This window comes from Trachurus trachurus, assembly GCF_905171665.1.
Source record: "Trachurus trachurus genome assembly, chromosome: 10".
NCBI lineage: Eukaryota > Metazoa > Chordata > Actinopteri > Carangiformes > Carangidae > Trachurus > Trachurus trachurus.
Window position 1 is genome coordinate 20,139,549 of NC_139894.1, and position 21,512 is coordinate 20,161,060.

A 21,512-nucleotide genomic window follows, 5' to 3' on the forward strand; every position below is an offset into this window, starting at 1 on the left:
CACCCAGCCGACGCCTGGAACGCCACTCACACTATCGCCACGACCACACCTAATCAGTACCAGCCATGGTAACCAATGATGTACATATATGTTAACAAACACCACCGCAGAGAAAGGAAAGAAGAGCGATACTCAAAAATGCCTGACGATTTTTTTTTTTTTTAAATGACAAGAAAACATGTGTTTTATGAGGAGGAAATGGAAAAGCTGCGGCGTGTTTGCTGCTGTCGCCTGGTGTCACTGGTTGAACTTTGACCTTTGAACGCTACGGTGCCCAGGTGGAGAACACCTGCTGGCTTCACAGGCCCTGGATTTCTGGGCTGGATGGATTACTTGATCAAGAGCTCCATAGACAGGATACAGGATTACCCAGAAGAAAAAGATCAAATTTCTCTTTCCACTCATTGGTTTCCTTAGTTTTCTTCCATGCTCTGTCCCCTTCTGTAAAATATATTCATCTGCATAGAAAGAGCTCCTGGACTATAGATGAGCCACAGGAACCTTCCAGACAGAGAACGGGGGTCGTCTTTGCTGTCAAGGGAATCTGGTGAAGGAAGGTGAACAAGAAAAACAACCGAGCCGAGACAGACGAGACGTGTCAACACTACTCGAGCAGCCCACCAAACAGCATCAAAGTATTTTGATTCTTAAGATGTGTGACAAACTTGAAACAGAAACTTAAAAAAAAAAAAAAAAAAATCCCCTCTGAGGATGGATGAAGTGTATGTAAATGATTGTATGTAGAAAGAGAGAATTTAGGGATCAAGTCTTTAGATATGAGGGAGATGAGCTGTTGGTGACAGAAAATGCGACAGATGTGGGTTTTGATTTTGCATGTTTTCTTCATGGGATGTGTTTTTTAATGTAGATGAGTTAAGGGTCTTGGTAAGAAGAGTGGTGAACACACGAGAAACAGATGCTCTCAGCACAAGTCATCTCCACTTGACCATGACTGGATTTACACTGGCACAAAAAAAGAAGAAAAAAAAAATCAAGCCCATTTCTAACCCATACTTAAATTAAAGGTAACTCTGCCTTTTTTTTTTTTTTTACTTCCCATTCCCTGACAAATGGCTCGTTCAGGAAGAGAGGTAACAGTTTTTAATGTATTTTAAAGCTTTAAATTAGTTACGATTGTAGGTTTTTTGCATTCATTAAAGAAAATATGAGTTGAAAAGCTCAAGAATGTCGCATTGCTTATGTTCAAACTTAACAATTTCCTCAGGAATCTTTCTGCATACACCCGATTTATGTGCAGTAGTAGCAAGAAATTTCAGAACCGATCTTTGACTACTGTATACGAACAGCGGTGCACTGCAGTGTTCGTCCTGCTTGAACAGCGTAGAAAAGACCAAATCTGTGCCGCACAGTAAGGGTTAACTGTATGTTCTCTTCTTCAGTAAATCCAGCCGGTCTACTCCTACACACTCACATACAAACATACACACACACACACACAAATATGCACATACAGCAGGAAAAAAGAAAGTCTGCTGTCACCGCTATCAAAACCTTTACACTGCTCCTATGGCTCGGGGCCACCACCTGCACTCGACGTGAACTCTGTGAATGCAGTCAAATCTCAACGAAGAACACACACACACACACACACACACACACACACACACATAAAACAAACAAGAGATGCTGTAAATCATTTCAGTTCTGTTCTTCACTCATCTCGACACCATGTAAATGTAATCTGTTGTGACAATAAATGCATTATTAAAAGAAAAAGTAGCAGCTTTTTGAATATGTCCTTTAATGTTTCAGGTCACTGGGACCCTATGTAATAGCCATTCATCATGAAATGACATTGAAAGGACTTTGGCCCTATGAATATATGCAGTTTGATTAGATTCTGTACTGTATATGACATGGAATGTAAAGACATGGTAAAAATGACTTTGAAATAATGAAGTAAATATTGCTCTGGACTTTAGGTGACGTATTCACATGATCTATGGAATTTGGCAGTTAAATAACAGTGTACATTTTGGTGTTAGATTGAAATACTTGTGACTTTATTTTTTAACCATTTGGCACAAAAGTTAACTCTGCCATATGCATATTGGGTTTTGGGAGCTCAAAACAGAGGCCGGGATTTCACCATGACATCCTTGGAGAGGCCACCACTGGAGCGGGAGGGGGTTACAGTCTGAGACGGACTCCACCTGGGGTAGTTGAAGCCGGGACTGAATCTCGCTCGGTTCTGCTGCGGCGGAAAGAAGTCGGGAAAGTGGACGCGAGGCAGGACGAGCACCACGGGCTTCAGCACCTCCTGATGAGCTCTACGAGGACGGACGACAGGGGGAGAAGGAGGAGCTGGGTGTGGAGAGGTGGTGCTGGTAGTTGTAGTGCTGGACACAGGGGTGATGCTACTGGAGGATGTGCTGTTTTCTGGTTTGGAGGAGCAGGAGCTTTCCTGTTTTGAAGAAGAGAAGGGGCTGGACGCAGTGTTCTTCAGGGCTTGCAGGCGCAGTGCTTTGGGTTTACCTGAGAGAGAAAACAATGGGATCAAGGTCAGAGGGAGAGGACCTCATTTTATTTTTGCACCAAACTATAGAAAGAGAGGAGAAACAATAATACAGGACATTATACACTGAACAACACATATTTGCTCCTTCTTACTCCTCTTACCCAAAATCTAAAACAATAGTTTGACATTTTGGAAAAAAAAGTATGCTTACTTACTTCTCCCTACAGTTTAAAGTGGAGATTAATTCTACTTGTATCTGTGAAAATTACAGCCAGGAGGTAGTTACCATAGCTTTGTACAAAGACTACACACTTTACAAAGGTAAATGAGAATTAGTAACAAACAAGTTATAACTTCAGTGAGGCTGAGAAATGCAGATGGGCTATTTTCACAGCTACTGTAGCAATAGCTTCGTATTTTATGGACACACATAAGAGTGGAATCAATTGAAGTCTGGAAAGGAAAGCAAATAGCATTTATCAAACTGTGTACAGCTGACTTATGAAGTTATAGGAAAAGAAATGTCCGCACACCAACAACAGCTCCAGAGCAGTAATTTATTATCATCGAAACAAGAGAATAATGCTTCAGGTCAGAAACCCTTCCTCAGACTTCAGGGTTAACTTAAGGGTTTCTGACCTGAAACGTTACTCCCTTGTTTCGATGATAATAAATTATTGCTCTGGAGCTGTTGTTGGTGTGCGGACTTTTCTTTTTCCTATGATTTACTTTTGTTGTCCGACACCCAGCGTTTAGACTTGGCGATGTGTGTGCTTTTCTATTTTTACAGGACTGAAGTTAACTGTGCCCACCTTGTGATGGCTGCTGTCTGTTCGTCGACTCCTGATGTCCATACAGTGGAGTACTGTTGCCACCCTTGGTCTCTTGGTGTTTAGATTGAACACTGAGAGAGGTGCGAGCACCGGATGCTTTTTTCATCCTGTTGTTACGTCCACGATGCTCTTTTCTGGTCGACTGGTTGGAGTTGATCCTGTCCAGTATTCCTTTAGCATTTGCTCTGGCCAGCACTTCCTGTGGTGTCTCTTTGACCTCCGGCTCAGGCTGTAAGAGTGAAAATGCAATGGAAACTATTATGTAAATATAATGTGCTTAAGCATTTAGTCAGCTCTCCAGGTACCAGGTAACTTCACTAATTGGATAACCAAACACCCCAGGGTTAAGTGGAAGAAATAGATAAATATATAATGTTCTCATCTTTTCTAATCCATAATAGAGGAGAAGAGAGGAGAAGAGAGGAGAGGAGAGGAGAGGAGATACACCATGTCCTTGTTGCTGGTTGCAGGGTCACCTGCTGCCTCAGCACCAGCACACAAGCAGCCTACTGCTCTCCTCAACACCTGAATTATTCACAAGCACAGTGTACACTACGGGGACACAACCCTGTGTGGGTTTGTGTGTGTATTTTGCTTTTAAGTGCCTGCATGTACTAGTATGTGTAAAAAATAATTGTAATGTTGTGTATGTAGGTAGGTTTGTGAAAATAAAGTGTGCCTGTGAATACAAGGTGGGTGCATTTTGCACAGGTGCATGTACCTTTAAATGTTGATACTCTCTGCACACAGGTAAACATGCCTTAGAAGCATCGCTGTAATGCAGTCTTTGGTGGACGCCCTGAACTTCATTGATGCTAAGTCATACAGACAGGGGGCGCTGAATAATTCAACAGACACTCTCCTTCGCCTCCCTTTCTTCCCCTCAACCCTGTAAATCTCACTTCCTCTCCACTAACCAACTATGCCATACTCTGTAAATCTCTCATTTCCTTCTATATTCTGCAAAACTAATCTGCACAGCGCACCCCGGGGCGGGGCCCATTCTGTTGCTGTTGTCTGAACTCATTACATCTACTATATCTCTGCAAATACGGCCAAATTTATGGAGCTCTTCCCATATAATGAAAAAAATTAAGTTCAATTGAAAGGTGTACAGTTCTAAATCCCCTATTAACACTGTCCGACTTCATCCATCAGTAGTTCAGGGCTTTCAGAGCAAAGTCCACCAGTGATGGGCTCTGCTTCCTCTAAAAAATTGACCAGAAACACATCACTGGAATGTCTTTATTGTCCCCAGCTGTTCCTGAATGGAAAGCTCATAAAGAACCTCATCGGGTGCCGCTGTGACAGTCAATGTAAGCCAGACAGCATTCAAACACTTATATAATTGCTATTTTTATGATGCTTTTCAGAGTGCCACAATAACTTTTGATTAGCTGACTTTATTGGAGGTAGGGAGGGAAAAAATCATGTTTGAGGTACCATTACAGCAGTTTGATTATCTTTTCATTCCTGCCAGCGGAGGTATAAAACATGATGAATGGGCCGGAGAGAAGCAGACGCTACAGTGCGAGAGAGCTCCGTCACCCAGTGGGGGCACGGTGGCTTAATAACCCTGCACTGGCATCATGAGCGTGAGAGCAGATTTCATAATGTGAGCGAGTTTATGTCGTAAACATGGTTATGTTGTGGATTATGAGGACGTGGGGAAGACTGATCACAGAGGGTTGATGAGACCTACTGATGCACATTTACAAACCCTGTGGATCTACCACGGCAGACTGCACCCATGGCCAGTCAGACCTCGCCAGCTACTGTCTAGTCGAAATGGTAAGAAAGAGAGAGGGAGAGAGGATAGACAAGGAGAGGAGGATGACAGTAGACTGTATAGAAGATGAGTTTGGCTGAAATAGAGGACTGAGAGACTTGATGAAGCAATTAAAGCCTCACGCCTCCATGACACAATAGACTCAGAGACAGAGTGCATCCCAATTATCAGTGTTCATAAAAGAGTCAGAAAATTGATCAGAGGGTTCGTTTCAGACGCTGACATTTTGGAATTTGCCTCCAAAGACACTTCATCCAAAATTTTCGGCTGTGTCTAATTTTCACAAGCAATTCCAAAACATCTCCACAGACATATACACCAGTAAAGAGGGCATTATCTCCCTCATTCACCTCTTTGGTTCATAATACGGGCTGTGACATCCAGCTCTCTGCTTGAGCTGCATGTTCACAGGGCGTCTTCTGCCTCTCTGTCGCTCTTGCTCCTCTCATCCCTTCATTTCATCATGACTCACAGATTTTCAATTTCTAAAGTTGACTCAGACAATGTGCTCTATCATCAGACCTTTTCTTTTCAGCATTCATTCCCCACTTATCCCAATACCTTCACCTACATCTCACTGCTTTCTTGTTTCTGATGAGACTCGGCCAGTACGCCTGTGTCCGTGACCTGACATTTTCATTTCTGTCTTCGTGTGACCTCTTTACTCCTCCACCAAGATCCGACTGAGTCCCTATCACAGTCTGTGACACTCATTTTCAGCTAATCTCATCTCCTGTAGCCTGGTTCCCTGCATACCCTCCCATTTAAAGGGCTCTGTCTCTTACACTTGGACAAACATGCTGCAGTTCCCCAGTGGATGTGTGTTTGACAGATAGTAGCTACAGTAGAACAGTGCACCTGCTTAGTCACAATTCCCATGTTTGCCTCAATTAAACTTATTTCACCTTATCTGCTGTTTCTATGTCGGCACCCATGAGAGAGACAACTGTATGATGGTGGAGGACAACGGAGTGTCTCAGTAAATATAAATAATGGATCAGTTAGTGTTTTACCTGTGTGTTAGCCGACTGTATGTGGGCAAAAAAACACAACTCACAAACTGCATCTTGTGCAAACAGCACTCAAAACCACTGAGCATAATGTCAGGCAAACATACGACAGTAAGCCAAGAAAAATACTGGGATCACATTGCTTAAGCCCTTGGTCAGGTCCAGCTCTTCTGCTGAAACTTTTCTGTCATTAGAGACCAGACAGCTTGCCAGGGCTGGATGCTAAATGAGCTAAATTTGTCCCTGCTTCTCTTCTTGGCTGCACTTCCTAAAAGCAGCAGCAGCAGTAGAGTGGTGATTTTAAAGAATTTAAGCTGCAACAGATTCTGTTCAAGAAGTAAAAATATCTTGTGGGAAAAGGTTCTGCCTTTACATTTTAAAGACAGATGTACAACAGAATATGGAGGCTGATGGACAGCACATTTCACTAGGCTCTGATGCTGAGCCACGTTAAGTATTGTGCATACATGTTACACACATGTGCAAATCAGCTGCCTTCCTGCAAGATGCTTCCTTCCTTGTTATCACTTACATTACCTACAATAAAAAAAAACACTGAATTGGCCCTAAACTTCCTGTGGTAGATCTTCAGTGTCTTCACATGCCTGATTGAGATATTTGAGGATATTTTCTTTGCAAATTCATCAGTGTCACGTTTCTTTTTTTATGATTTAGTGATGCTCACCTCCCTGGTGAGAACAGCCAGGAAGCATCCGTTACTCTGTTCTGACGGCTCCAGCACAAAGAACGGCTCTGTTTCCTCAGGGTCCATGGCATTATCAGAAGAGTTGAATATGGATGGACTAACCCTATGTGAAGCACACATAAACACATACAAACAATATAATATAAACATACATCTGGAGGAAGCTGCACAATCATAACTGTCATTATAAGACATATTAATTGAGGAAATGCACAAGGTCTCAAACTAGTTATAATTCAAAATTGAACCTATGACGTTTTTGCCTGACCATCATTCAATTGTTTTGCCTTTAAAATGTACACCAGCACCAGTTTCAGTGCGGTAGTTAAAGCTACTGTGATCCATACCTATTATTTTGTGTTATTTATGCTGGCCTGAGGCTTAGCCAGCACACCAGGCCAGCTAACTGCAGAGTGTAGTCAGTCTTGGTATATACAAGTCTACAGGAGTGGTTGACTTCAACATGTCTTAGTTCTTCACACCACACCACACAAACATGCACACACTCACACAAACACACAGAAAAAAAACCAATTGAAGAACTATAAAGAATATCTATGGGAAGGCAAACTGCCTGAAAACTTTTTGTCTGTGCCCCTTTCACAGCGTTTAGAGACATAAAATGGCAACTTTGATTATATTTTCACTGAGTCTCCTTCAGCTCCTGCCTGAGGTGTGGTGGGACTTTGACAGAGACCTGTCTGAAAGGAGACAGACAAACAACTCGGCAGGCTGACAGACAGCGAGGCAAACACACAAAGAAAGACAATGAAAGAGGCAGATAGAGAAAGCGCACCAGGGCACTGAGGTACAGAGACCAACGCTGACCTGAAGTTTGCTTGTTTTGGTTCCCCCTCCTGCTCCGAGAGGGCCTTGGCTTGTTCAAGGGCTCCTCTCACCACTTCTTCATTCTCCTCTGGGTATGAAGAACAAGTAGAGTATACCACTGCCACAACCTTGGGAACTATACACAAACATGTGTTAGTATATAAACATGTACACATGTAAATAAAACGTAGATAAAACTTTGACCTGTTGACACAAATGGATTGAAATTTGCATTTCTACATTTAATTGAGAAAATAAAGACATTTTACTGACATGTGACCACACCTCTAATAAACGAACTCGTTTCATTTTCAATTAAACCAGGAGGAACAGATAAGCACAGACACATTTAGTTATAGAGCATTTCTTCCTCTCATTTTCCGACAATTAAATGTGATTATTCAAACTGAGCCATCCCCCTTATCAAAAGCTCCCTTTGAAGAAATGGGTTCTTGAATATTAATTTCTTCTTGCTGTTTACGTATGAACATTCCTCATTTTATTCAACTGCTGCTTGTAAATTTGTGAGGCTGTCAGCTATTTGAGTTTCTTTATTTGAGATACAATGTCGTTCTTGCTCATGAATTTTAAGTCTAAGTATTTTGCCTACATAGAGACGCCGAAATTATATCATCGACTAGACCCAGCCAAAGCACTCAATACGCGCCCAACATTAATTAACGTTCCTACTAGAATCTGCATTGGGAAAAAGGACCAATCGATGACAGTTGATGGTTTCCAATGCCTCTAACAGAAAGACTCAACCTTCTTGATGAACATGAAACCAACACAAGTAGAAGTGCTTTGAGCAATAGAAGATGGAGGGAATTAACTAGCCACTGAATGAAATTAAATAAAATACATAGAATCATACTGAGCAGGTTCTGCTTGCTTAAAGGATTTGTAACATCTTATTTATTGCTCTACATACCATGTGACTTAACAAAGTATCTCCTCCTGCCAAGTTCAGTTCTACAGAACCTATGCGCTACAAAGCAGAATTACTAATCAGTCGTTTAAAATATGCAAAGAATGCTGCAGTAGACTGTGGCTGACCGGCACAGAGCAACATAAGCATTCCTAATTAAGACTCAGACTGTCTCCCAGGGACACCACAGGCTTCAGTCTAATGGCATACGAGATTAGATAATTAGGAAGTATGAGCTTCATTGTGTCAGAGAGGTGAGAGAGGCTACATGCACAAGACTGAGATCACATGGTACGTGTGTCTAAGTGTGTGTGTGTACATGTGAGAGCAGGTCGTTCAACACCCACACTTCAAGGCATGATCAATATCATTCCTCTGCTGGGCTACCAGAGCTTCCAGTTTGCTCTGTGCTATTGAACCCTGGGACAGGTCCTGCAGCAGGTCTGTGTCTGAGAAAACAAAAGAAGCCTTTCAGGGGAGAAGCATCTGAGTTTTATTAATTAAGGATTAAACACAACTCTGGTATAAATAACTTATAGTTAGTAGATGGACAGGCTTGACCTGACAGCTTTGTTAGAGGGTTAGGATGTGCAGAGAGAGGCAAGAATTATCTCTGAAAAAAGACCAAAAATAGAAAAAGACTGAAACTGACACTGGTGTTCATGGTGATGGTCTTAATCTTCTGTTTAAACAGAAAAAGAAGTAATCAAAGGGCTGTGACAGCACTGGTTGATGTGGGCTTGGTCGATTTTCATTTGTTAAATCACATTGCCCCTAAACCTGAAACTTTTATTTCCTATTTCATAATGAACACCGCAGGTTATAATATAGGTAACATTACAATGTGTATTTCTCTATTTATGGCCATACCGAACGCATACATTACCTCCATTTTCTTGTAGTATGAATTCAACTGGGTTGCTGACTGCAGACACAGAACACTTGGGAGTCAACAGGATAACGCGCACCTTCTGAAGTCGCTTGTCGCCACCGTCCAACGACTGGAAGATCCCTGGTATCAGCTTCACATCTGAATAACAGTCACATACAGAGGAATGATCACCACCATATACGGTAATCAAAAACACACATTTGCTCAATGCTTAAAGATTGTTCATATTGTGTCACTATATTGTTTTGCAGAAGAATTCCATTTCCTGAGGGCATCTTTTGCAATTATAAAAATGTCAGCTTTGTCGTGCACTTAATTGTTTCCCTGGTGACTAGCGAGGGTGGCAGCCGCTATTACCAAATAATATTTACATAAATTCTGAAATCTCTGCAGACATTGTCTGATCTGAAGCACACGGGCTGCTCTGGCAATTTGCCGAGAACAACAATTCAATTTCTTTTTTTTGCAGAAACTTTCCGTGTAAATACCCCAATGTTTGCTGTAATTGGTCAGCTTACAAAAAGAAAATTAATAACTTCTTTGCCTCTATTTCTTTCAGTATAACTTTCATCTTTCATCTTCCATACAAAGCCACAAACAGGTTATGACAGGAACACGTCCAGTCTGTGCCTACTTTTGCAGCCCATAGAAGAGATGGCTTGTTGCAGATCCTCCCTTTGAGCATCCATACAATCGCTGACACAAACATAAATTGTGGGCAGGTTGCTGGAGTTGCTGGCTTTATGTTTCTCAGCAATTAGGGAGGCAGTGTGGTAGACAGTGAGGCCAGAGAAGCACCCCACCATGAGAACATCTCCATCTTCAGGTGACACGGAGCACACTGCGTTTGGGCCTAGGCTGCAAGACTTATCCTAGAGGCACAGTGAGTAAAGCATTAGTTTGGGGAGAGAGACCAGCAGATTTCAGCCGAAAGACTTCAAGATCCAGGTTTTCAGCAGCACTTTGCAAACTAATGAGACACAAACTGAGATAAGAGGAAGTAAGAGGACAAGTTAGAGTGTATGATAGTGGTAAATAGAACTGAGGAGGGAATAGATGAGAGAGTTATGGGAGATTGGAGCAGCTGTTCCAAAGCAGAAACTTAAAGGCAAAATAAGGAGATGGATGAAAAGAGAAATGTAGAAAAGGAACGAGAGTAGCAGAGCCGTCAGATTACAATGGAGATGCCCTTCAATCAATGGGATCCCTTCTGCAAGTACTGTAGTGCAAAACATACCCCTGGGGAATGACTGGGCTGAGATAAGTTTCTGTGGGGAGGATCCAGATCACAGGATTTGTCAGGAAAGACAAACCAAGGAGGGTGGAAAAAAAGAACAAGGACATTTGAAAAGTGAGACAGTGGTGGAGAGCCATAAAACATGAGAGGAAAGAAGTGGTAAAGGAGAAGTGGTAAAGGAGAGGTGATTTAATATTTGATTGAATTTGGCTGCAAAATCTGATTTAATTGTGTTGTAGTGCTGTGTGCTGCTCACGGTTTGCATGGCAGCTTGACTTTAATGGAGTAGAAATTAAATGATTAAACCGCTCATCCCCTGACTGGACTGGAGAATTCTTTATGACCCAAAGTGAAGTATGGCCAGATGGGGGGGAAAACTGATGTGAAATATTTTGTATCTCAGAAAACTAATCTTAGCTGACACCAGGGACCAAGTCTATGACCAAAGTGAAATCATAAATATCAGTGAAGATGGATAGTGCTGCACAGATTTCCACAGCCATATTTAAGTTCACAGAGAGTAGACTGCCCTTGTCAAAAACCTCTTCTCTCTCTGTGTAGCTTGTACCTGGATGATGAGTTTGTGGTCGCCAAGCAGCTTGGTGGAGTACAGCTGAGCTTTCGACTGAGCAGGGAATACCAGTATATCCCCACAGTGGGGATCCTGGCAGAAGCTCTGGCCCTCTAGCTGCTCAATCCATTTCACCTGCGAGAAGCCTGCACTCCGCAGAACACTCTGGACCTCATCAAGACTACAGGCAGAGGAGAGGGGGAGAGAGGGGAGCGGATTAGCGAAGGCCCGGGAGAGAAGGGATGAGAGAGGGGGAAGGTTAGAGGTGGGAGAAAGAGGAAGACTGTCATCATAGATAATAACAGTGTGCAGAACAGTGTGGCCTTTTAAAAGACTTTAAGACTTCAATAGTAATATGTGCCGTATAAAATCATTAAGACACACACACGCACACAGAAGCCCCTCATCCCAACAGGTGACCTTTACCGTCCCAAAGCTTGCTGAGGGTTGTTGCTGATTGAATCTGTCCACAGCAGCAGGATTTACACCTAACTGAATCAGCCTGACGGGGCGTGTGCAAGAGCACACAAGCACAGTGACACAGACACACACACACACACACACACACACACAGTTTGGTGGTTTAATTGGATGTCAGCAGGGCACCTGGCCCATAAACCATTGGGCAGCACCACAAGTTTAAGGTCTGTGTGTAGATGAAGGTGTGTGTGTGTAGATGTTTGCATGTACTCTATGTATGCCTCCAGTGCATTCCTGTGGCAGGTGGGAGTGTACAGATAGGTACTAGTGCATACCACTAGTTTTGAGTAGTTGTGTGCTCAGCTGACCTGCTCTTCAGCGTGTTAACCCATGTGTAAAGTGGAAGGCTGCTTGATCTGTCCTGCTTTGTCTTCACACTCTCCGGCAAGATACACTCAATGGACAGGAGATCACGTTTGATCCTGCAGCGGGCCAGAGACGCTGCCAGTTTGGTTTTAAACCTACGGTGGACACATACAAAATTTCTCTCTCATTTGGTCCTCCCTTGTAGGATAGTTTGTGCTTCTCTTGATTTTTCTTTCCTTACCTGAGAAGACAGTTTTCAACATGTCTGACATCCTGTATGATCTCCTCCTCCTCTGAGCGTTTCCGTGGGAGGAACTTCCTGTCCTGGAAGTCGTACAGAATAACGGCTACCAGGCATATCTGATCATCTGGCTGGAGCATGAGAGCAAAAAGATAAGTGAACCGTGACAAGAGAACAATGAAAAGGCAGGAACAAGATCAGAAACTGCATGATACTTAAATGACAAGGCCGGGGATAAAGCTTTTATTTATCGAAGGGTTACACCTCAGAACTCCACTGCATCTAGAATTTAAAAGTGCATAAAACAACACAAGCTGCTATTTGATAAAAGTGTAGAGAGTGCTCTATTTTGGTTACCTAATGAGGGGTGAAGTGCAGTTATTGTATTTAGCTGTATTGATTTAGAGGCTAAATTATCAGGTTTTCAGAAACCGATATACACATAATTGTAGCTTAAGGATGTCCTGCCATGACCCCACCTCCTGAGTTACATGTCTACCTCTCGTCCTCTACAATGATCTCTCTCCCTTCAGCTCTCTCTTCTACTTTCCATGTTTATACCTCTGTCTCTCTCTCTCTCTCGCTCCACCTTTCTGTCCCCGAGGGTGGGAGGGCACCAGCTGCATTAGAGGCAGATGGCGTTCCACAGTGGCAACAGCTTGCCACATCCTCACTACAGGGCTAATGGGGCGAGAAGCGAGAACGCTACAAGGGTTTATGTTGCAGCTAAGGAATTAGCCAACACTTATTATTCATTCCAGGCGCTTTTTGGAAAGGTTGGCTTTTCTGAGACAGACTGTGGCACTCCATTTTTTTCTTTCTTTCTCGTCCTCCCTCTCCAGCTCAAGTTCCATTTGCCCTTTACCAAGGTTAAACCCTTGGGTGTGGGAAAATTCCCAGTCATTAATTTGCCTGGCAACGACATCCCATGGTAGGAAACCGGTCCACAGTAAACACACCAGCTCTACCAGCTTTGTCATTTCAGATCCAGACCTACAACATAAGATATTAACTCTGTCTCTTTTTACTTGGACTCATTTTCAATTTTATCACACGACCTTAAGCTGGGTTTGAAAATAATGTCCAATCAATCAATGTGACAATGATTAAATTTGGTTAAGTATATTATGAAACTATCACATGTAGATGAAATAGATAGAGTAATTGGAATATTTTAGATATGATTAAAGTTTCATGGCTCATTTTACACAGAAACTGGAATTGGATCTGTTCCATGTTAAATGTGCCACTCAGCCTTTAGTCAGTGTTTTCTTCTACAGATTTCACATCGCCAGTCGAGATATTTTTTGACCCTTCACAGAATTTAGGCTTCATTTTCTTTCTCCACTGAGATCCAATGGGCCTAAGGCTCTTTCAGCATACAAGTCTATCTCTATCTTCATTTTTCATTCCCCTTTTTTTTCCAGTGCCCACATGTACCCCCCTTTTTCCAGCTAGCCTGTTCCTTCTCACCCACCTCTTTCTCCTTTCTCCATCAAGGTTGAACTTTATAGATGTCAGCAGTGTAAAAAAGAGGTGAGCGTGAGTTCTAAAGACTGTCTCTTTGTGTCTTGGCTTTATTGTCTCACTAGAGGGATGCAGAGTAACGACCTGCCACCAACACATAGGGAGGCCCATTCATTTCACCCAGGGCCATATTTCACCAGGCTACAGTGTGAGTGTATGTGTGTGTGCATGTGTGTGCAAGGTTTGCTTTGTAAACACACAGTCGTGTGTATTAATGTGTCTGTGTATGTTTGAACTCTCACTGAAGTAGACATTAGTCGTCTACAATCTGTACACTTCACCACTACTGAGGTTTTCGACACACATTTCAGCGCCTCTTCCTTTCATCACTCTTCTCCTCTACCAGCACTGACTAGCTCTGTACTCTGTGCATGTTTTATCACCATCCAGATTGCTGTAGCTGGAGCAGCTTAAGCAGCCCCCCTCTTCCCACTGCTTTTTTTTAAATGAAGAATGTTAAAAGTAGCGTGAGCACATACCAGTCTCCTTCAGAGGATACCTCCTCCTGTAAGCAGCAGGGCATTCTTCTATTGTTTAACAACCACAGGTTCACGTCTTTTACAGCTACTCAGCACATCCTTAGTGTCACTAATAACATTCAGCACACTGGTTCCAGGACAGATGTTTGAGAGATAATGTGTAGAATACACTTAGATAACACATCCAAACACACTGCCCTTGGTTTTGTTATGGCATTTTGATTTAATCTCTAATTAATGAGGTGTTTTGTTTGAGAAAAGCAATAAAGGGGGGAAAAAAAGACAGCCAATCATATTCTGCCCCATAGTACTTTTTAGATGTGTTATTCCAAAGGGAATGATTGTCGTCGATTAGGACAGGGTATATAAAAGACACAAGGTGCTTTGTGAGCTGTTGAAAGGAGTGTATCAGTGTAATACATCAAGATTACTTTTACTGATTAGAGATCTTGAGAACAGAACAAAGAGTATGTTCAGTGTGAACAGCAGGACATGAATACTGAAGAACACTTGTGAGGTACAGTCAAAGTCTTATGAGTGAAAGACTTCAGAAAAAGAACAAGAAGTAAAAGATTATCCTATACATATATGTGTTTGACGATGCTGACATAAATTCCCCTCAAATTTCTGCTGTATTAAAACTACTGCCCCTGTGGAACTCACTTACTATTGGCTGAGAGAAGTAAAAGCCGCTGTCAATCATTATGTCCTCCAGCAGTTCTTGATCTGTGCAGAAACAAAGTGAAAGAGATTAGGTAGAGGAATAGAAATATAGTAACAGGGACTTTCATTAGTAATTTTGCATCTGAGCAATAATAATCTATATTGGTTGGCCATTTTATATATCAAAGTCTAATTATCCCCAGAAACCAACCCCCACTTTTTCATTTGGGGCAGGAGATAAAGGCACAAGAAATTACTTACTATCCATTAACGGGTAAAATATATGCTATGAAGGATAAATCCATATCTAATGATGAGAACATGTCTTGAAAAAAGAAAGAAATAGATTAAAACAAAGGGAGAGGGGCTCCTAGAGGCACACCAAATGATCGTGATTTAATTTGAAAAGATAATTCAATTAAATTAGGGTTGGGGGAGGGTTAATTTCCCCTGATTAAATGCTTATTTGGTGCTTAATTAGACTCAATCTGATTATTCATTTGCCTCATTTCTTTCATTTATTGTGTGTGTGTGTGTGTGTGTGTGTGTGTGTGTGTGTGTGTGTGTGTGTGTGTGTGTGTGTGTGTGTGTGTGTGTGTGTGTGTGTGTGTGTGTGTGTGTGTGTGTGTGTGTGTGTGTGTGTGTGTGTGTGTGTGTGTGTGAAATTGAGGGGCTAATGAATTAATGACATCTGAAGTACTGGGCAGGGTCCATCTGAATATGATCTATGAAACCAAATGTATGTCATACCAGACTACACTGTGTTTCTACGATGCTTGTCACTGTCTTAATTTTAATCAACACTCATTAATTAAATATAATCTTGATGGACAGACATACGACTACACTTTGTTTGCCCGTGCTCATCGAATCTGGGCATTAGTCAGAAAGATATAAACTGCAAAATGTTCAGAGCGGCCTTTCAGATATCTATGTGTGGTTTCGATTGATTTTAATATGCAGACCCTGACTGTCACATGAGGCAGGCAGCCGCCGCCTCAACAGCCAACAGGAGGTTTTCTCTCTAAAACATAAAACAGACGTACCTCTTCCACTCCCAACTGTGACAAGTGGGCTCTCCTTTTTCAATATGAGCGAGGTGGAGAGACAGCAACACTATCCAGGTTATCATGTTGGGATTAAAGAACAGCTGCTTCCAAAGCCACTCAGCAGGTAGTGTTTGCTCATTATACACAGGGAATGGGAAAAAGGGATAAACTCACTAATGTGGATGTGTTTGGAGGGAGGCTGGAACACATTTCTCTATGCCTCATCCAGAGGAGTTAATGAAAGGTGGAAATGAGGCACATGTGTTTGTGATTGTGAAAGTCTTTAGTTGTACCATTAATATGCGTCGCAGGCTCTGTCTGCTACATGCGTGGTTGGCTTCTCGGTTAATTCTTCTTCTTTTTCGACACAGCTCTTAAGCTGCAAATAGGAGGTAAGCCCGGGACAGAGCCCATTTACCGAGGCACCATGGAAACCACCAACACTGCAGTTAATTTATCACAGCATGGCAAACCGTGCCATGTATCTAGGCACATCCCCAGAGGGGCAGCCAGGTACACACACAAATAAATAAATGATGCCACGTAATGGAGCTTATCTTTAATTGTTGAAACAATCATCAGTGGTGTTCTAATTTATAGCCGATGTAGGTCAATAAGGTTTACAATAGTGGCCATTACTGCAGAGGGTCTCTTAAAGATAAGAAGAGAAGAGATAACCACTCGCAGAGCACAGACCCCAGAAGGGGCCGTGATGCTTGGGTCTGTAGAGGTCACAGTCCTCCACATGCTATAAATCACGCGCAGCAGGTTGAGTAAAACACAGAGAAAATGCAACTATAAATCACGTACAGTGGACATCTTTACACAGCAGAAATAGTGCTGGATATTACTTGTAGGGGCAAGACAGAATTTCTCAAATCAGAGACCTTGGTACGTGAGGTTGATATGCAAAAAAAACAGGCTTGGAATCAGTGTAACAAGAACTGTGTCCTACACCAGCAGGAGGCAGTGGTAATCCCAGGAGGGCCCATGTTGAGGTTGTGTGTTTCATGGCCTCTATCCAGGTATTATACAATGACCTGTGATTGATGGGGACTGTAGTCAAACAAATCCTTAGTGAAAGAGCCAGAGCTGAATGCAGCATCTCTTGTGTTCAGCCAGGTCTTTGTCTCACAGCGTTCCACATCAGTGCACCAGATTGCACATTAATCTGACAGAGGATGAGCCCCCCCCCCCCCCCCCCCCCCAAAAAAAGGTACATGCCACGAGTTGCACATTTACCGATGAACATAGAGAGGCTCTCTTACATATTTTGCACCTTCACTATTTAGTATTTGCTGAGGCATTCTGGTTGGTAGCTGTCGTGATTGTGGTCAAGGACAAAACAGACAAGTCTTCCTCTCTCTATTGCTCCGAGTCTAGCCTGCCTCACACACAAAGCGGTCCAAAGAACCCTTCTAGTCGCACACAGAGAATACAGCAGCCACAGTCATCTGACAAGGGCGTCTGGCAGCCCAGTTGGACGGTATGGACAATGAGGCAGAAATACTCAGAGGAGTAGCCAGTGGAAAGAAAGAGGGAAGCAGGAAAGGAGGAGGAGAAGAGGAGGGGGACTCTCATTGCCTGCGACAAGGTCAACTATTTTTCTACCAGTAAAAATTAACACAAAAATGACTTTACATAGCTCGGCATCTGAACGTACCTCGAGCAATGAGAACATACAGTACTGTATGACCAATCAACAAGAAACGAAACCTTGACAACACAAACTGCCTCCAGGTCAGTGATCGAGTAGAAAGTCACTCAGATATGAAAAAGAAAAAGAAAAAGGGATTTTTAAAGAGACGGGGGAGGTCGAAAAAACAGTACAGCCCCTGAAGATATAAAAGAAAGAGAACAATCAGAACAAAGGGTAAAAGAAAGAGCGGCACAGAGGCGAAGGCAAAAAGGACTTGACTTTATTTACTGTATATTTGTTATTTCAACCACTTCAACCTTGTCTTTATTTGAAATCTGCTAAATCTACACCAGGGTTTATCATCTCCAATTTTCAATCCAAATTTGAATGACTGACAAGGCTGTGTCCTCAGCCACCGACGGGAAGATTACTGGATGACTTTTTTTTTGTTTTCAGCAGATAAGAGTTATAATCACAAGATCAATACCAGAGCTCATTGGCATTTTGCTCTGTGTGTTTTTCGCTGCTGAAGCATTTCTTCTTTGGGTTAACAACTGACCTCAGCTCAATTTTGGATCAGTCATTGCCAGGCAGTGCACGAACAATGTGTGCATGTTAATGTATGTGTGTGTGTGTGTGTGTGTGTGTGTGTGTGGCTGCCAGCATGGGTGTGTGTCACTAGCAAATCAATTTCTGCACCAAAAGTCACTCTGCTGGTAGGAAGAGGAAGAGGAGAGATTAACATTGGCTTCCAGGTTGTGTCGTTTCATCTGCACCCAATTTAACCACACAGCACGAGAGAATCTAATATGTGACCAACATACCTATGTGATCGAGTAAGTCACCAATCATATCTCCATAACAGCAATACAGTTATCATGTAATCAGAACTCTATTGTAGCAGTACCACTTGATTCAGCCTCATGTAGACAGGAAGGATATATTTAATCTATTTTATGTGCAGACCACATTCCAAAAAAAAAAAAAACTGCAAAATGACATTATTATTCTGCTTATAGAAATTCTACAAATTAACCAGTTCTAAAAATGTCATATGTGCGGGATGGGGACTGTAAAAAAAAATTAAAAAAAAACCCCAAAACAACAGTACTAACATAGCACTGATAAGACTGGAATTATTGTCTTTGAAATAAGCTCTGAACAAAAAGAGGATTAAATTTAGCAAATAATGCAGTATACTGTAACTATTATGAGCTCAAGCAGGCCGTTTTTTCCAGTAAGCAGAGCTGAAACTAGTGCTCTTGTGCAAATTAATTTGTTTTCACATGCCTGCTGTAAAAGAAAATTCCTCATTATGGTTAGTACAAACAAACAGGCATTCTCTTGTAGAAAGTAAGAAAAGGGTGATGAATGAAAACAATGTCCTGGAAATAAGATCTCTAAGTGCTCTCTGAATATCCTTGGCAACATAGTCGATTTCATCCACTAATGTAAGTACTATGACCTACAGCTGTTAAACTAATAAAGGTTATTGCAATGATGTGCTGGGGCTTGTGATGATAGATTAGATGCTAGATTTTGAAGTGATCTGCATTAATTGTGGGACATGTAGGCCCAAGGCTTATCCAAGTTGAGCGGCTGGATAGTGAGAATGAGTAAAATCATTCATGGCTATGAGGGTGTTCCTCCTACCTGACCTCTCTATCCACTGAGAACGCATTAAATCGATTCCGGCCAGCTTCCTACGCTGACAGTTGGCTCACCTCTCCTCCCTTATCACCATGGTGATTACACACCTCCGTGACTTCTGCCACCCAGACCCCGCCCCAGTCCCGGATAACAGATTATGGGCCAAATTGATTTGTAGCATCATGAAGAATTCCCCTTGGTCATTCAAGCATTTTTTTCTCTTCTTCTTGCCCTTCATCAATCTATCTATATCCAATTCTGCCTGTCAATTAACTTCCCCAGGGCTATTCATTCTCACTTCAAATGGCTGTTTGTTTGCTTGGAGTCAGATACTTTACTTGTTTTACATGCAATTTACTGTACCTGGAATAAATCAATGTCCTCACACCGAACAATTCACCCCAAACACACAATTTGAATGTGTAATTGGTGAAGCTGTGGGCATATGTGTAAGGTTTAGAGAAAGGGAAGCAAGTAAAGAAAAAAAGCAAAAGTAGTTAGGACACAAGGTAAAAAAAAACAATCAACCTGACATCACCATGTGACAAACTTACATTTCAGTGTGTTGAAGGTTAGTTCATACGCAGTGCGACACAGCTCTTTATCTCTGACCTCTGGTAAGGGGAGACCTCTGTCTTTGCCATAATTCACCAACCGGTGGGAAGCAGGCTTTTCCAGGTGGTTATTCTGGAAGATGGTTGATGCCAGCAGGTAGACTCTGTCTGAGAAGCCCGACTGAACTTGGCCATCGGGCTGGTGCTCTGGAGAGGCAGCAGCAACGTCTCCTTTGGCTGGGTCATCCAGGGGAGTCAGATCTTCGCTGCTTGCAATCTGGGAATCAGCTAGTTTTAATGTGGAAGAGCGTCTGTTTTTATTTTTCACCATCTCGTTGTGCTTCTTCTTAATCACCTGAAAATGTGCCCCCCAAAAAATGTATATTTACTTCAAGGGAATAAATAATGCATAAACCACTCATACACAAGTTAGACTCTGAGACAACATGGAGATTTGGGAAAATCCATTTTACTTTTTAACCCACATAAATTTTATAGACATGTTTACTGGTGAATAAATGTCTCACAGTCTAGCCATGCAAAGTGTGGGCAGCCAATCAATTAGCCTACACTCACATTTATAACCATGGTGTTAATAGTGTGATTCAAACCACTGTACTACAGTATGAACTATCTTTGCTTCATGTAATTTAAAATAAGTTAAAGCAGGGAATTTGACCAGAAGAGAGGATAATGTGGCCAAATAACAGTGGCATGCAAAGGTTTGGGCACCCCTGGTGAAAATTTCTGTTAAGCAAGTGGAAGATTAACTGAAAGTTAAACATGAAACACTCGTTTGCAATAGTTAAAGCAATCAGTGTATTATTTTTGTTACTACAATTTTAGAGTGAAAATGGGAAACAAAGCAGCAGCCTGCAAAAGAATGGGAAACCCGGGAGACTTGAGCTCCCAAATAACTTTGACCAAGGTATGAGATCATCACATTAGCTATTTACATGCTGTGAGAGTTTAGACCAAACCTTTGCTGCGGGCCCCTTTTCCTTTTCTGTCATTTTGAAAATGTAAAATAAAGATATCATATTCATAAATGTGAATAAAGGGAATGAGTCATCTGTAACTTTATGCCTTTTGGACATTCATCTTCCACTATCTGTTGACATTAACGTTAACAGAAATTTTCACCAAACTTTTGCATGCTACTGTATTTATTAAAAGATGCACGTGGCAGTAGAAAGTAATGATTATGATGAACTTTTTTATATGGCGTAGAAATGAAAAGTGCTTACAAAGTGCTTACAAGTGTAAAAAAAAAAACAGATTCAAGTGAGCATCATAAAAGTGCATCAACAAAAACAATCACAAGCGGCTAGTGTAACGTTAGCAATTAGCTTAGATTTTCGTGGCAATGATGTATGTAACCAAGCTAACATTGCTGTTTGTCTGCTGCGGTAAATTTGGAAATGTTCCGGTGTAACTCAGCTTACCTTAGAGAAGAGAGTCCTGCTTTGTTTTCCCCCCAAAAAAGTTTACTCGTTTCCGGGACTTTCCATACTCGTCTACCGGTGCAGGTGATGCAGGTTTTAACGGTTGCTGGTTCTGTTCCGGTGACTCCGCGACTAGACGCAAATAAATTCCCCACTATAAATCTGGGTCCGTTATGAGCTGATGGGCGTCTCCGCAGATGTTGACC

At 42.0% G+C, this 21,512-nt stretch overlaps 1 protein-coding gene across 1 annotated transcript; it reads right to left on the reverse strand.

The window, feature by feature from the left end:
• Window positions 1-2,086: 2,086 nt before the first annotated feature.
• On the reverse strand, window positions 2,087-20,192 carry LOC310992239 (putative methyltransferase NSUN7; the record flags this gene model as incomplete). Its single annotated transcript, XM_083980258.1, has 12 exons — window positions 2,087-2,496; window positions 3,430-3,541; window positions 6,797-6,920; window positions 7,646-7,781; window positions 8,921-9,022; window positions 9,460-9,603; window positions 10,100-10,337; window positions 11,271-11,454; window positions 12,062-12,214; window positions 12,301-12,431; window positions 14,974-15,032; window positions 19,862-20,192. 12 exons carry the CDS (start codon window positions 20,190-20,192, stop codon window positions 2,087-2,089), a joined length of 2,124 nt encoding a protein of 707 aa, XP_083836384.1.
• Window positions 20,193-21,512: the final 1,320 nt, after the last annotated feature.